The 16689-nt window shown below is 38.8% G+C and overlaps 1 protein-coding gene across 1 annotated transcript in view; it reads right to left on the bottom strand.

Annotated features, from left to right (window-relative positions):
* Positions 1-1843: 1843 nt before the first annotated feature.
* Positions 1844-16689, bottom strand: part of LOC143106854 (GTPase IMAP family member 8-like) — an 18354-nt gene continuing 3508 nt past the window's right edge. The window contains exons 3-11 of the mRNA XM_076271330.1: positions 16025-16672; positions 15888-15914; positions 14806-15777; positions 13420-13566; positions 9292-9453; positions 8834-8982; positions 3258-3480; positions 3033-3056; positions 1844-2925 (exon numbers count right to left, since the gene is read on the bottom strand). Of these exons, the coding sequence (XP_076127445.1) occupies positions 2108-2925; positions 3033-3056; positions 3258-3480; positions 8834-8982; positions 9292-9453; positions 13420-13566; positions 14806-15777; positions 15888-15914; positions 16025-16672 (3170 nt within the window). The 3' untranslated portion in view covers positions 1844-2107. The remainder of the gene's footprint in view (positions 2926-3032; positions 3057-3257; positions 3481-8833; positions 8983-9291; positions 9454-13419; positions 13567-14805; positions 15778-15887; positions 15915-16024; positions 16673-16689) is intronic.

The raw sequence follows: 16689 nt of genomic DNA on the forward strand, positions 1-16689 counted from the left end.
GAACTCTCAGGAGAAAGACAGGTAAGGTAAGGTTGGGGAGTAGCCAATCAGAGCAGGGAGCTTGCCCGCCCTTTAAGATCTACCTGATAAAAGTGCACGGCATGGAGTCGATGAAGACAGTTTAGATCATGCTGTAAATGCCCTTTTTTACAATAATTTAGAAGAATTCCCTCTTTAACGTCAAAGTGAATGCAAATTTCTACAAAGTAATGTTAATGAACTAAAAATATAAAATGCAAAATAAGAGATTGCAGTGACTGACCTAAATCAACAGCGGTCCAGCCAATAGGTAGTGCTAATAGTTTCATAATTAGTGAAATGGAGATCGCCTGAGTGCAGTGAATGTATAGTATTGTAGCGACTGGCTGTCAATCAGCTATGTATAACCCTGGGCACGCTGATGGTTGGCAGCCTGGTGAGAAGGGGCGGACCCCCCTGGGGATATAGGGATTGGGTTGAGGAAGTTCTGTCTCTTTTCGGTTCTGGGCCTGACACGGCCCGCTGTGTTTTATGCCAACAGGTGTTATACGGTAGCTGGCTTTAATGTTAACTGGCTGGACTGTTTACTTTTCCCTCTGGAGTTAACATAACCGCCCCCTTCTCTTGCAGATGTGTTCAGCTGATGATTTAGCCTCCGATAACTGGTCGCAGATTTGTCTGACAAGAAGTTGTGTGAAATCTTGTGTCAGATAAGGTCTGATATTCCTAATGACCGACATGATTTTGCAATTAAAGCTACATGCTCATAGAAGTTAGATCAGTCATCATCAATTACAACGCCCAAGTTAGTAATATAAAGACACCTGCGTCTGGAAGGTCCAGTCATTGGTCAATAAGTATTCCTGGCTATAATTCCACCGTGAAGACAAAAGAACACTCCAAACAACTCAAAGAAAAGTTTATTGAAAAGCATAAGTGAGGGGATGGATACAAAACAAATGTTCAAGTCAGTGAACATCCCCTGGAGTTTAGTGAAATCTATCCTTAAGGAATGTACAGTAAGGATTATGGAAAATATGCAAATCTGCCTAGCGCAGGCTGTCATCACAAACTAAGTGACTGTTCAAGAAGAAAACTGGTGGGGAGGCCACCAAGGCACCTGACAACTCTGAAGGACTTAAAAGCTTCAGCAGTTGATATGGGAGAAACTGCATACATCAACTTTTGCCCGAGTTCTTCAAGAGTCAAAGCTCTATGGGTGAGTGGCAAAGGTCTTATTAATATCTCGACTTAAGTTCTCCCAAAGACGTGAGATGTGAGACCGAGACTCCAAGGTCAAATGGGAGAAGGTTTCCCCATTGACTGACAAGAGACAAACTCAAATCTCTACCTACCTTTTACAATGATGAGCTCGAAGCTCGCAGCCTTATTTTGCCACAAGAGCACCAGTTATACATTGGATGAGTAGTTATCCATTGGAAAATAATAATTGCCAAAGGCTGCAATTGACATTAATATCTTTGATATTGACATAGCCTAGCTCTGAGAGAAGACATTTTCTGCCTCATTTCGCAACATTTTCCAAAGTCAAGTCAAGTCAAGTCAAGTCTAGTTTATTTATATACCGTATTTCATAGAGGTCATTCAATGTGCTTTACACAAACAAAAGCAAAGTGAAACAATTTTTTGCTGGTTGGAAAGAATGGGGTTGTGAGACTTGACAAAAGATTTTTCGGGGGTCGCCAGACAAGAAGTTTAAGAACCACTGTTCTCTGGCACTGAATGCCTAATGTTTTGAAATCATTCTTCACTGTAAACAAAAGTCATTTCTAGGTGATGTCATGATGATGGTATGCATCACAGCCAAAATATGATGGCGATGTAATATATGTGACAAACATGATTATTGTTCAAATGATAACTTTATTCAGTAGTTGAAAGCAGTTGTCGCAGAGGACAGTAAAAAGTATACTACATCTGTATTTATTACATTGTAATACACATATAAACATATATATGTAAAAACAATTTACTTTCCCTGTTTTTCCCCCCTCTAAATCACTAATCCTATTAAAACATGCTAAAAAGATGGATTAGTAATACACAGTAGACTAGAAAAACCTTTCCTTCATGTTTTGATAATTTTGAGATAAATGTGTGTTAGCTCTCATGATATAACACATTTCTTTTCAGGTGGTTGTAGTTTTTTAGCTGTCTCTTCAGCTTGAGCTTTCTCTGCTATTTCACGCAGCTGACCTTGAATTTTGGAGAGCTCACCAAAGACCTTCTCCTCTACGTCTACGTGTTTTTTCTTTTCAATATGCAATTTCTCGAGTTTCTCTTGTAGGAGTTTAATCTCTCTTCGTCTGATTTGTTTCTCAGTTCCTTCATACATGGCTGTGGTGTAGAATCTTTCTCCATTTTGGTGAATCATCTTGTCAATCTTCTCCAGGAGAGAACTAACCTGGTGACCCTTATCTTTTTCTTTGTTTCTGAAGACATGGTACCGGCCATCACAGTCCTCAATGAGTTCCTTCAAAGCAGCTGGGCCTGTCTGGATGTACTTCTCAATGGTACAGTCTTCATCATCAAGAATCTCTCCTCTGGTGAAGCCTACCATTGTGTATGCTCTGGAGTTCTCTCCAAATGTCTCTTGAATCATCTTCACTGTCTCCCTCTCCTCTTTGGTGAAGCGTCCCACAGAGATCAGAAGCAGGAACACATGGGGACCTGGTGAGGACATGGTGATGCACTTCCCAATCTCTGCTCTGATCTTCTCATTGGAGACAGATGTGTCAAACAGACCTGGAGTGTCAACTACCTGCACGGCTCGGCAGCCAATGATTGCATTCTTTTTTTGACATTCTGCTGTGACAGATACCATTGCAGTGGAGGACTTAAATTCCTCTTTTCCCAGGATGGTGTTTCCTGTGGCACTTTTTCCAACTCCAGTCTTCCCAATCAGGACCAGCCTGATCCAGTCAACTACAGGAAAGAGAAAGAAAAATGGTTGGTCACAAAACATTTCCACATTTGTATGTATATCTGTAGGTAATGAAAAACACGGCAAAGGCATGTCAAAGGTACTCTACCTTTATTTTTCTCTCTATCAAGCCCTGGAAACAGATATCATCCATGCATGTATACAGACAGAGAGACAAGACAGAGATAAGCACAAACACGCATGAAAAAACACCAACTTGTTTTCTTCAACATGGACATAAGACATATCAGACAAAGTCAATGTGATAGTCAGTGAGCTTATATTTGTTAAGAAGTCAATGAGCTTACATTTGTTAAGAAGTCAATGAGCTTACATTTGTTAAGTTTATCTGAAAACATTTCAGGCGTCTCTTCTTGCTCTGGTTTGTTTGTTCCCTTTGAGAGTATTTCCTTTCCATTGGATATTTCTCTTTGTTGTTCACTTTGACATTCCTCAGGCTTGTGTTCTGTCAGAAAGACCCTCCTGGCTCTGACAGCTGGCTTGCTCTGCACTGCTTCCCTGGGAGAATCTTCATTTCCCTCCTGCATTCTCTCTGTATTTTATCCAAAAGACTTGAGTTGAGACTCAAGACGTTTTTGAGTATTTGAGTAATAACACAAATCTTGATGGAACTTTACTGTTTGGAGTTGATGACAATTTTGTGAATTTCCTGTCATAAAATATTGAAAATTCACAAAATTGTACATGCACAAATGTATTGACATTGATACTCAGTGAGAAACTTGGCAAAAAAATAGTTTGTCTACCACTGCTGCAGCAATAATTAAAAGCAGGGACTAAACTTTTATGTAATTAATTTCTAGATGGAGATTTTTTTCTCTCTCTCATCTGCCAGAATGACAACCTTTAATGAGGCATGAAAAAAGATGTAAATCTAGCAAGCATGCCTGAGGCACAGGGTGGAACAAGTGGAATGCCGATGGAATGTAGTGCACCAATTAAATGCTTTGTTCTGAAGAGGTACAAATGAATGTGGGTATACTGACAACACCCACATCAATCATCAATAGATGTTGCTCTTTATAACATAAATCACCAGATTGACATTTTTAAATTATACAGCAGAGTAAGATAACAAACACCATGGGATTTTCTTGCTTGGCATGGCTCTGTTTAAGTTCATATGTATGGTGAACTAGCTTTAAGCAATCCAGCTGGATAAACTGCTCAAACCGGGTCTTGGATAAAATATTCTGAAGCTTCAGTCCTGGGAAATCACCTGCCCTGTTGTAATATTGGAGTTGTAAGCTGTAACTTACTGTTTTTGCTCCTGAAATATTTTAGAGCACAAAAATGGCAAACAATTTTAAAAGATTACAAAACTGTAAATACAACAGAATATAGGGCCAGTAAGAGACTCTATAAGATTCAGTTTGGAAATGACATATCCACTTATCCACCTGATAATAATAGATAATAATCAACATTATAATAACAATCAACATTAGAATAAGATAATAAGATTCAACATTCTTGTCACTGAACAAGTGCCAACCAGAATAGTTTACATCTGACCAGAAGCACAAACATAGCTTAAATGACTGTTGAGGAGATATCTACAATTTATATAAATCTCTTTGATAAGTAATTATATAATAACCATGTATATATAGATACTACATATCTACATATCACTAGTGCTTATTTATACTGTCTATAAGTACTACTAGAAGCTGCGGTGTCAATTGCAATTATAATTACGCATGACATTGAAACATTAGAAGTGGAATCAGAGTTGCAGCAACACAATGCCATTTTAATTTTCTAGATGTAGCATTGGCTGGGTAGGAGTTGTGCATTATGCAAAAAAATATTACCCCAATGTCTTAACAACATTTATGTTTTTAGTTCATAAAGGGATTCCTACCGAGAAACAGAGCCTACCGTGAGTTGTTGATGTGCTGTCTTCTTGTTGACTCACCTCTTCACAAACCACTCATGTCTCACTGAAAACACTCACTGCCATGTGCTGAAATCTGATTGGGCTGTCTGTGGACTAAGCATTTAGAAAGTGAAAGAATTTTGACAACCAGGCCTTTGATGGCACAATATACCAAGAAAGAATCTAAACTGTATCTATTATATTATTTATTTTGACCTTTATTTTCACAGACCTCAGGTCAACTATCTGGCTCAGTTGATGATTTACTGGATATTTGTTTTATTTAAACATATTAAGGATGGTATTGCAGTATTACAATTCAAGACAGTCACTAACAAACAGACAGCACAATGAATGCATAATCCAACAGTTACACTCCTTAAAAGAGAATGCAGGAAGACTGAGAGTAAGTGGTGCAAATACAAACATCAGATCCACTTTCAAATCCACAAAGAAATGCTCTGCATAGATACAACTTTGCAATTTTTTCTCTAATATCATCCATAGATATATAAACAATTTGTGTGTGCTATATCTCAACTGTTCCCTTCACAAATATTCTTTGTCATAATTAATCAACACACTCTGTCAAAACTAATCCACACACATACAGTTGGCAGGGTGTCCAATAATTGAACTCTTGTGCTCTGAATGCATTCCTTTTGTCTGTGAGGATATTGTTACCAGTCCTTTGAGGGACTGTTACCAGTCAGGTGGCTTTAAAATCACGTTTCTTGAAAAGCCAATGCTGCAAATTTAGCCTACAACCAAATAAGATTATTTTCAAAGAAATGACACTACACGACGTGATACATGTTATAAAAGGTTTATTTCTCAACATCAACTACATGGTTAGGTTAAAAGACATTCCCAGTATAAAGTCAGCTTTCCCTGCTCAAGTTTAACGTCTCTTTCAACACATCCATTGTCAGTTATGTCATGCAAGTAAAAGTACACGCTGCATGTCAATATGATGCAAACTGACCGACAGCAGCTAATTATTTTTATTTTAACATAAATTATTATTTCAGAAATGATTATTACATGTGTATGGCTTATTGTACTGAATGTTAAATTATTAAAATACCCTTTGAAATCATATAAAGATATCCATGTTGAGTTTCCCATCACAAAGCACTCCAATCCAATCCAATCCACTTTATTTATATAGCACAGTTTAAACAAACACAAGGTTCCCAAAGTGCTGTACAGCAAGATAAGAAACACACAAGACACCACAGAAGCACAAAAATTGGATAAAGTATTAAAATTAAACTTTTTTTTATCTAACTAAAATAAATGTAAAAAAAAAAAAGTAAAAAGACATAAAAACTAAAATAAATGTAAAAAAGAGATAAAAACTAAAATAAAAGTAAAAAGAGAATAAAAACCAACTCAAATCCAATAAATAAAATAAAAAAAAATAAAAAAAAATATACTGCCCACATAACACATCTACATACCATCAACACACTACCTGGGTTAAAAGCCAGAGAAAAGAGGTGAGTTTTAAGATGGGACTTAAAAAGAGACAGTGAAGCAGGGGCGGAGCCAGACATTGTAAACATTCAGGGCTTAGCCCATTTTTTTTTTTTTTTAAATAACCCCCTAAATAATGACTTCTAGTGAATTTTGTGTAAACTAATGGACACATTGAGACTTAAAAAATTTGAAACTAACATTCAACAGATTCAAGGTATCTGACTGGCACAACACTGTGTAAAATTATAGTTTTGGGTCTTTCAAGAGGCAATATCTGTTCATATCTGTTTAGCATGTACTTAGTTAATTAAGCGTTTCTTATGGTTTGTATATTATAGTATTTGTTTATTTTCATTAGGCTATTGTTTGATATGACATTATTGTTTATTATTGCTATTCTCCTTCTTCCTCTTCCCTGATCTCATCTGTGTGACAAATATATAGAATATCTTATACTATAATATACATAATATTATGATATAATTACAGTATGGCCAGTCATCATGATACAAGGGTATTTTAGAAGGAATGCATTATCATCTTGACATAGGCGTTTCTAAATTATATTAATTTTGTAATTTAGCAAGATTATTCATAGGTTTCATCAGGCCCCTTTACACAGGTGCATAAAATCAAGCACCTAGATTATGAATGCAGACTGCATGGTGCTTGATTAACACACTTATGGAAAGGGCCCTTTCCTCTCAATATATCATTGTAATGTTTTTTTTTTTAGTTAATAATTAGTTAGGCAGCCAAAACAACATAACATGACTTTTATATTTATGTGGACTCTTGGATTATAAGATCTGTGGTGGTGGATAGGATATCAACAAGGTTTTAAGGTAGGCTAACAGTTAACATTATTTTGTGCAACATGACACTGAAAAGTTGACATGGGCAGATAACTGTTAATGGGTTTTTTCTGACATTTCAAAACAGTGTAGCCTAATTTATTACAAGACGAGGATCACTTTGTTTTGGGAGCTGGAATTTCTTATTCTGCAGTAGGCTTAGCTAGCCTATGAGAGTATTGAATTTGCCTTTTCCGCCGACGAACGAGGACATTTAACGTTAAAAGCATTTAGTGTTAGGGAGCTAGCCAAGTAGCCTAACGTTAGCCTGCCTAACTGACTGAAAGCTCTTAACGTGAAATCACCAACCTGAAACAACACCATCCGTCAGTTCACTGGGCGATGCTGTTGCTTGAACGGAGCTGGGTGGTCTGTTGAAAAACTTTCTAATATCCATAACGTTTCAACAACATGTAGATCTACACAAAGTGTTTTATCACAGACTGTAAAAGTGACAGACTTCTGACAGAGGCTTTTTGGAACACCGAAGCCATGACGTAGCGTTGTCAAGGCAGCATTTTCACTGGATCTAAACAAATCAATCTAACCATTGAAATCACCATAGCGGATAGCCCAGAGACGTGGCATAGATCGTGTAGCAAGTCAAATTATTTTTCAATATTGGGCTTTGAAAATAAGGGATATATTTCCTCAGTAATAGAGCATTTGGTGACATTTATAGAGAAACCGAGGGGAAGTTATATTGGAAATAAGAGTTGCCGGGAATTTAAAACACTAAAAAAAGATTCGGGGCTTTTGAAAAAAGATTCGGGGCTTAAGCCCCGTAAGCCATCCCCTAGCTCCGCCACTGCAGTGAAGGGGCCTGTCTGATGTGAAGGGGCAGATTGTTCCATAGTTTTGGAGCTGCAACGGCAAAAGCTCGTTCCCCTCTAGATTTTAGCCTGGCTCTGGGCTCTGTCAGGAGCAGCTGGTCAGCTGACCTGAGAGAGCAGCTGGGAGTGTATGGGTGGAGCAGCCAGAAAGGTAAGGTGGGGCAAGGCCATGCACGGCTTTAAAAGCAAATAAAAGAGTTTTAAAATGAATTCTAAAATGGACAGGCAACTAGTGGAGTGAAGCTAAAATAGGTGAGATGTGCTCATACTTTCGTGTGCTAGTTAAAAGACGGGCAGCAGCATTTTGTACCAGTTGCAGACGAGCAACGGAGGACCCGCTAACCCCCATATAAAGTGCATTGCAGTAATCCAGCCGGGTGGTCACAAAGGCATGGATTAAGTGCTGTTTTTGAAGGACTGGTTTAATTTTTGCCAGCTGCCTCAACTGGAAAACGCTTGATTTTACCACAGATTTAATCTGGCTGTCAAATTTAAGGTCAGAGTCCACTTTTACCCCCAGATTTGTCATGATTGGCTTGTGGTACTGTGCTAACAAACCCAGATCAACCAGGGGGGTCACAGAAGTGCCACCAAAGACCATGACTTCAGTCTTTTTTTCATTAAAATTTAAAAAGTTAAGAGACATCCAGGCTTTAATGTCATGTAGGCACTCTAGCAATGGCTTAATACTGTTAGCATCTGACTTTTTAAGAGGGACATAAATCTGTGTGTCATCCGCATAGCAATGAAAAGAAATGCCGTGTTTCCTGAGAATTGAACCAAGGGGGAGAAGATAGAGAGAAAATAAAAGAGGGCCAAGCACAGAGCTTTGTGGTACCCCATATGAGAGGGGGACAGTGGAGGACACAGAGTCACCAACACTAACACAGAAGGTTCGATGTGACAGGTAGGACCTGAACCATTCCAGAGCTGTGCCTCTGATGCCCACCCACTGCTCCAAACGGGCAATCAGGATTTCATGGTCCACTGTATCAAAAGCAGCAGTCAGATCAAGCAGTACAAGGACAACGCAGTGACCAGAGTCAGTAGCTAAAAAGATGTCATTAAAAACTCTTAAAAGCGCTGATTCTGTGCTGTGCAATGTTTTAAAGCCAGATTGGAAGATCTCAATGATATTTTGCTCATTTAAAAAGTCCATGAGCTGGGAATACACAATCTTTTCTAAGATTTTAGACAGAAATGGCAATTTGGATATCGGCCTGAAGTTTGCCAAAACAGTAGAATCCAGCCCAGGTTTTTTTAACAAAGGTTGCACAACGGCATGTTTAAAATTACCTGGAACCACTCCAGAGGTCAGACTGCTATTAATAACTGCAGTAAATGATGGTCCAACAGTCTGAAAAACCTCCTTAAGAAGTCGGGGAGGGACATTATCAACTAGCGAGCCTGAGGGCTTCAAATGACCAACATATCCAGCACAAAGGGCAGGGTCACAGGCTGAAATGAGTCAAAAACAGCAGAGAAGGGGACAGACACTGAAGAGTCAATGGCAGGTGGTGAAATAAGTGTTCTGGCAGATGTGAAGAAAGTTTTCACACACAGCCGGGGAGGCCTCAATTCTAACAGTCTGTGGTGCATTTAAAACAGAGTTAATAACTTTAAACAAAACACGAGGTTTGTGAGAGTTTGACAGGACAATATCAGAGAAATATTTTCTTTTAGCCTCTTTCACAACGGATTGGTAATGACGCCAGCAATACCTCAGCATTTGAAATGACATGACTGAAGGCAGTGGTGAAGCGAGCAGCAGTGGAAGGGTTAATAACCCGACATCTACGAGCAGCAGCAGCGCGAGGTTTGGCTGCTTGACAGCAAACAGTAGCTTCAAACAGTACAGGCATATGGTCAGAGAAAAATGCATCACAGATCTCCAGATTGTCAACAGGCAGACCGTAAGATAACACAAGATCAAGTGTGTGACCACGTTCATGTGTAGGCCCAATTACACACTCACCCTTGAATATGTAAAGATATAACTCCAATGGCAAAAAAGTTGGGTCAATGTGTTAAATGCACATAACAACAGAATGTAATAATCTGCAAACCTTATAAACCCATATTTAGCTGCAAAAAGACACAGACAACATATCACGTGCTGAAAGTGACCTATTTCATGGAAAATATAAGCTCATTTGGATTTTGATGCTAGCATCTAAAAAAATTGGTTCAGGGGCAACTAAAGGCAGGAAATATTGTGTAATAATAAAGACATCAAAAGGAGGAAGATACACTACTAATTGGGTTAATTGGCACCATGAGTAGGTATAAAAAGGGCATCCCACAGATCCAGAGTCTCTCAGAAGTAAAGATGGCGAGGCATTCATATTTGAAAACCTATGTGGGAAAATAGTGCAACCATATAACCATAATATTTTTCTAGGCTACACTATTTACTGGCTATATTAGCCCATACAGAATGACCCCTCCCTCCATCCCCCAGTATGGACTGTGGTCTAACATCATACTTGACCAATGGCTGACCCTGTTACTGCAAACCTATCCTTGCACTGCTGCTATAATTCTTATATTACTATGTTTACATGTTTCTCTATATTGTCCACTTATACTATAACTGTAATATTACTATGCTTTTTTCTCTTATATTGTCCATATTTAATACTGGTCTGTTATATTGTCCATATTTATTGCTGGTCACTAGACTTTAACCCTGCACTGTTGCACTGTTGGACTTATTTGCACTACCACCATGACACACCAAGTGGTATTGAGCACCTTACCACTGCATACTAAATCACAGGGTCAGTCCCTGCCCTGTCACTGCAAGCGCCTCATGCTTATACATTCTTAGTACATTCATGTGGATCCTTGTTTTAGTATCTTTAGTGTCTTTTACTGTTCATTTTAGTCATATGGATTTTTTTTCTTTTATCATCCTGTTTATGTTGTTGTGGTGTCTTAACCTTGAATTTGAATAAAGTATCTATCTATCTATCTTTCTATCTATCTATCTGTCTATCTAGATAGTTTTTGCCTGTTATTAGTCCTTTTCCTCCACAACAGAAGCATTTTCGTTGGGTATATAACAAGCCATAAGAAGTAGGCTAGGCTATTTACAACGGCAAAGTAAAATATAAATATAATGTGACTCTAGGGGAGCTTTAGTTGCCAAAAATACCTGAAACTGCATAGTATACCTTTTAAAGGACCTTTTTCTGTGTCTCGATCCATTCAACTGGATCTCTCACTTTTCTCTCTTTCACTTTCTCTCACTACTTCTCTTTCTTCACTTTTTCTCACTTTTGCTCTCTCTCTCTCTATCCCAATTTCAATTACTCTTTAAACTATTTTGATATTTTGATATTAATATTCATACTAGGCACCCTAGCAACACCTTAGTTACCACTTCAATTACCCTAGCAACATTCTAGCAATGGTTTTACATGCACTGGTAATTCCTTGGAAGTGTATTTATTTAGGCATCAGTGTTGGGAGTAATGCATTAAAAAAGTAATGTAATTACAGTAATGCATTGCTTTTTGCTGTAATGCAGTAATGTAATAAAACCTGACCCTAGCCAGATGAATGACGTTCCGCTTAGCTCCGCCTAGCTTCACTCACATCCATCTGGGACCTCTTCCATTGAGAGTGATTTCTGCAACCGATTTTATGGTACAGCCAATCAGGACGCAGGGCGGGAGTTTCATAGATGTGACATAGCGTAGAAGCGACTGTGAGACTGTTATTAGCGTCACGGGTTGGCTTCGATGTGAGTGGTTGAAGTAGCACGTCAATAGATGACGGACAAGTGGCTTATTCAATCATATGCAAGCATTTTTCTGATTAGGCCCAGCCTTCTGAAGCAACACTTTAATGGATCGGTTTCAGATGGATGAGTGGAGCTACAGTAGGCGGAGCGAAATTCATCTGGCTAGGGTCAGGTTAGTAATGTAAGGCATTACCAATACAATTTCAGTAATATTTTACTCGGTACAATTCTCAGTAACTGAAGTTACTTTGCTTTTTAATCCAAAATTGAGAAAAAAGTCATCTATGCTGGTCCTGGAATTTGATTGCCTTGTTTAGATGACTGTAGAAAGGAAATTTGAGTTATCTCTGCCATTCATGCAACAGATCTAACATGGTTAGGCTATACTTCTCATTTCAAGCAGTGAGAATAACTAAAATGTTGCTTTTACAGACAAAGATCGTAGCCATTATTCTTAAACTATTTGCATTAAGTCTACACCACTGTAAGTGGAAGGAAAGGCAACCAGCAATGATGAGAACCATTTAAAGTCAACATACAATTTCACTATCAGCTATATTTTACTATATTAAGTTGTGAGTGACCTTTGGCCTTTGGGGCCTACATCGTCCCATGAGCCATTACTGCAACCATTATATTGTTCTTTTGTTAGCCTTAAACCTAGCTCAGTCATTATGCCATACCACATCACCTCCTGCCGTGTAATGAGCTGCATTGAACACATGAAGATCTATTGAGAACACCAAATCCATATTTCCTGTTATTTTGGTGAAAGTAATGTAAACGTAGTGTAATGCCTTACAATTCAAAGACAGTAAAATTGTAATGTAACAAATTACTTTGAGATGACAGTAACAAGTAATAAATAATGCATTACGCTTTTGAAGTAACTTGCCCAACACTGTTAGGCATAGACTTCACTCATGTAGAACAGTATTCTTTATCATTCGGGTTTCGACTTTGCTGAATAGCAATTCACAGATCAGCTTTACAGGATGATGCCTTGTCATGTACTATTTTCTTCAGTTTCCACCATATATTTTCAATGAGATTGAGATTCAGACTGTTTGCCTGCCATCTCATTGACTTGATATGTCTTTCCTGAATAAAACTTTGGTAACACTTTACTTGACAGTATCGACATAAGAGTGACATGACACTGTCATGAACACATGACACTGTTATGAACCCTAACCCTAATCCTAACCCTAATGCTAACCCTACAGTAACTTGTTATGACAAAAACCGAATGTCACTTAATAACAGAAGCGTTATGTCATAAACGTTTATGACTTGTTTATGACACATTCATGACAGTGTCATGTCACCCTTATGTCGATACTGTCAAGTAAAGTGTAACCAAAACTTTTAATCTTCTTTACTCTATGGAAGGATACATTATTATCCTGGAAAATTATTACCTCATCACCAAAACTCCTTTGAATTGGTGAAATGACAAAAGTGTCCAAAATGTGTCATTTGGACTGCACTAAACAACATTTTCAGCATAATCTCCTTGCCCAATGCAGATTTGTGATTCAGTCTATGCTTCTCTTTAGCCCACTATAAACAAATTTAAATGAAAAATATAACTGCCTGAAGAAAACAAGCAATTTTCCACAGTCATTGATGATATGGTGTTGCATGTCAGGACCAGGGGAAATGGCAGTCATTACCTCTAAATGCACAAGTGTACATTGACATTTTGGACACTTTTGTCATTCCATCAATCAAAAGGAATTTTTTAGTGATGAGGAAGTCCTTTTCCAGGATGATAATGTCCAGGATGATTATCATGGAGAGGAAAAGATGCAAAGGCAGTCCTGTGAAGCAATAAAACACATCAACACACAGGTGCATGTTCTCAAAAATTAGAAACTTTATTAAAAGATCCACCCTGTATATATATAGTATACATGTATCAAACTCAGAAGGCTTGACATTATAGATATAACAATGGAGAAGACCATCTGATGAAGAGAACATGCATTGTACAATTTAGGATCATTGTATAACACACAAAAAAGTAATACATTTGTAAGGAAATCTTGTATAGCTAAAGAGTTCCCATCTGGACAGCACTTATTCCAAGGCACTTAGTTGCACAAAATGTACCACCCCATATACAAAGTACTGATACCCCACATATCATACAGAATACAAAGATAGTGATATCTGGAGAGTTTGTGCATCAGCAGCACTTGAGATCATCAGAGGGAGGAACTCAGAGAGGGCCAGTGAGGCAGGAAGAAAGAGAGAGAGAGAGAGAGAGTCTAGACAATGTGACAGTGATTGTAAAATTATTGAAGGAAAATTCCGGTATTAAGCACTTTGAGTCCCTTTTCTGGTTTGTTTTGGATGAACTAGAATGGTGGACACTAACATTTTGACGATTGGTCCTGTCTCGACTTTTCTGACTCGTTTTGAATCGCCTTTGACATCCGTTCAATATTTGTTCCAAACCAAGTAGCGTAGTAAAAATACAGTTTCTGGCTTGTTTTATTTGCCATTTTGTAAAATCCCATTGATTTCTGTTGGAAGACTCATTGCACGTTGATATTACTGCGCCACCGTCTATGCTTCAGGCTCAAATATTGAACGGAAGTTTATACCCGGTTGTGAGGTGTCTGAAAAAATAGTTCCACAATAGCAAATAAGACGGCTGGAAATCATACATTGTGCCGATATATTTGATTTTAATAATCAACGAACACCACTAACCACTCGGTGTGTTGCACAGTTTTGAAAACGAACGTTAAGGGTTGTTTTAAGACATGTTTGAGCATGCCTGTAGGCAGCCACTCTGAGTAGTCAAAGGCAATTCAAAATGAGTCAGAAAAGTCGAGACAGGACCAATCGTCAAAATTTCGGTGTCCACCACTCTAGTTCATCCAAAACAAACAAGAAAAGGGACTCAAAGTGCTAAATACCGGAATTTTCCTTTAAGATAATGATTATCTTAATAGTATTAGTAGAAGATCTTTGCCCTCTTTCTCTAAAAGTGAAATGGCACTCTTTACTTTCTCCTTCATTTCTCACCCATTCAAACTATTCTTAAGATATAGTGCATTTTTGCTGGTTGTGTTTTAAGGTCTTAGCTATGGCTTTCGCTTCAGCTTTCTCCGCTTGTCTGCGAATTTCATCACGACTTTTGGCGAGCTCAGAGAAAATGTTGCTATCTATTTCCTTGATCTTCTTCTCGTGGTTCTTCTCCAGGTCGGCTCGTAACTCTTCGAGTTTCTTCATGTCTTTGTCCCTCTCCTTGACAGCTTCATCACGTAGGTTCCTGAGCTTCTTCTCCAGTGCCAGCTTGATCTTGGATAATTCATTGACCAAAAAAGAGACGTCTTTGTCTTGATTTGCATGCTCCAGTTCTTCCATTCTCTGCTGTAGCAGTCTCATCTCTCTTGCTCTGATCTTTGCTTCTGTCTCCTCAAACATGGCGGTGGTGTAGAAGCTTCCTCCATTTTGTTGAATCATTCTGTCAGTCTTCTCCAGGAGAGATAAGACCTGTTGTTCCCGAGTCTCTTTGTCCTTGTTACAGAAGACATGGTACCGACCACCACAGTCCTTCATGAGCTCCTTTAAAGCAGCTGGGCTTTTTTCAATGTATGTCTTCATGGCAATGCCCTCTTCCTTCAGTTCCTCTCCTTTGGTGAATCCTACCATTGTGTATGCTTTCGAGTACTCACCAAAGATCTCCTGGATCATCTTCACCGTGTCTCTCTCCTCTTGGGTGAAGTGTCCTACAGAGATCAGAAGCAGGAACACATGGGGCCCTGGTGAGGACATGGTGATGCATTTTCCAATCTCCTCCCGTATATTCTCATGTGTGACTGCTGTATCAAACAGACCTGGGGTGTCAATGACCTGCACCATTTTTGAACCAACTACTGCTGACCTTCTCTTACATTTTGTTGTGACAGACCCCATTAAAGCAGAGGATAAGAATTCCTTCTTTCCGAGGATGGTGTTTCCTGTTGCACTCTTTCCAACTCCAGTTTTCCCAATCAGGACCAGCCTCACACAGTCCACTAGAGTAAAGACAAATACTTGAGTTTAAAAAAAAAAAAAAAAAATGTTTTAAAAGATTTTCTATTTTTATCCTGACAGGAGAATGAAGAAGTTTTGAATGTAATATTACCTGTTTGCTTTTTCTCCCTTTCAAGCCCTAGAGAGAAAGAAAGAGAGAAATATATATACTGTATATATAAATATATAAAACTGTATTGAACCACCACATTGATAGCAAAACCTGATGTGATATTCATTAATCCTTACATGTGTTGAGCTTTAATGAAAACCGAAAAGGTGTCTCCACACTTCCATGTCTCTCCACAGGGCCCTTTCTTTGCCCTGCTGCAGGCCTGAGATAGAAAACATTATTTTTTTCCTCTATTTGTCTCTCTATTTTGGACAAAAGGTGTTGAACTTGCTTGCTGTCTTGGTGTTTTGTGTTGTCGAAAATGTGCACTTTTGGCCTAATTGGCTCTGGGAAGTTCTCTACAGCTGTTTCCTTGTGGTCACCGTGTGTGACAATAGCAATGTAGGACTCTGCTGCTTTTTCTCCAAAAGTCGCCCTAATAGTCGCAAGTGTCTCTTCGAGGTTGCGACCAACATCAGCTGGAGGAAACACCAGTAAGAACACACAAGGTCCTGGAGTTGTCTGGGTGACGATGGAAACCATCTGTTTCTGTAACTCCTTTTGGCTAACCTGAGAACCAAACAGGTCTGGGGTGTCGATGACGACCACATCTGTGCCACCGACCACTCCTCGGGCAATTTGTGGTTTCAGAGTTACGGGTTCAGGGGAGGAGGGTGGACGGGTCTGGAAGACTTGCTTCCCCAGGATGGTGTTCCCACACAAGCTCTTCCCCACACCACTCTTCCCCAGGAGCACAAGGTTCAGTCCCTCACCAGCTCTAGACACTGTTGAAGTAAAATCA

The sequence above is a fragment of the Alosa pseudoharengus genome, unplaced genomic scaffold, assembly GCF_046254945.1.
Source record: "Alosa pseudoharengus isolate Yale_2024_CS ecotype anadromous, Long Island Sound unplaced genomic scaffold, YU_APseudo_1.1 YU_APseudo_1.1_scf_6, whole genome shotgun sequence".
NCBI lineage: Eukaryota > Metazoa > Chordata > Actinopteri > Clupeiformes > Clupeidae > Alosa > Alosa pseudoharengus.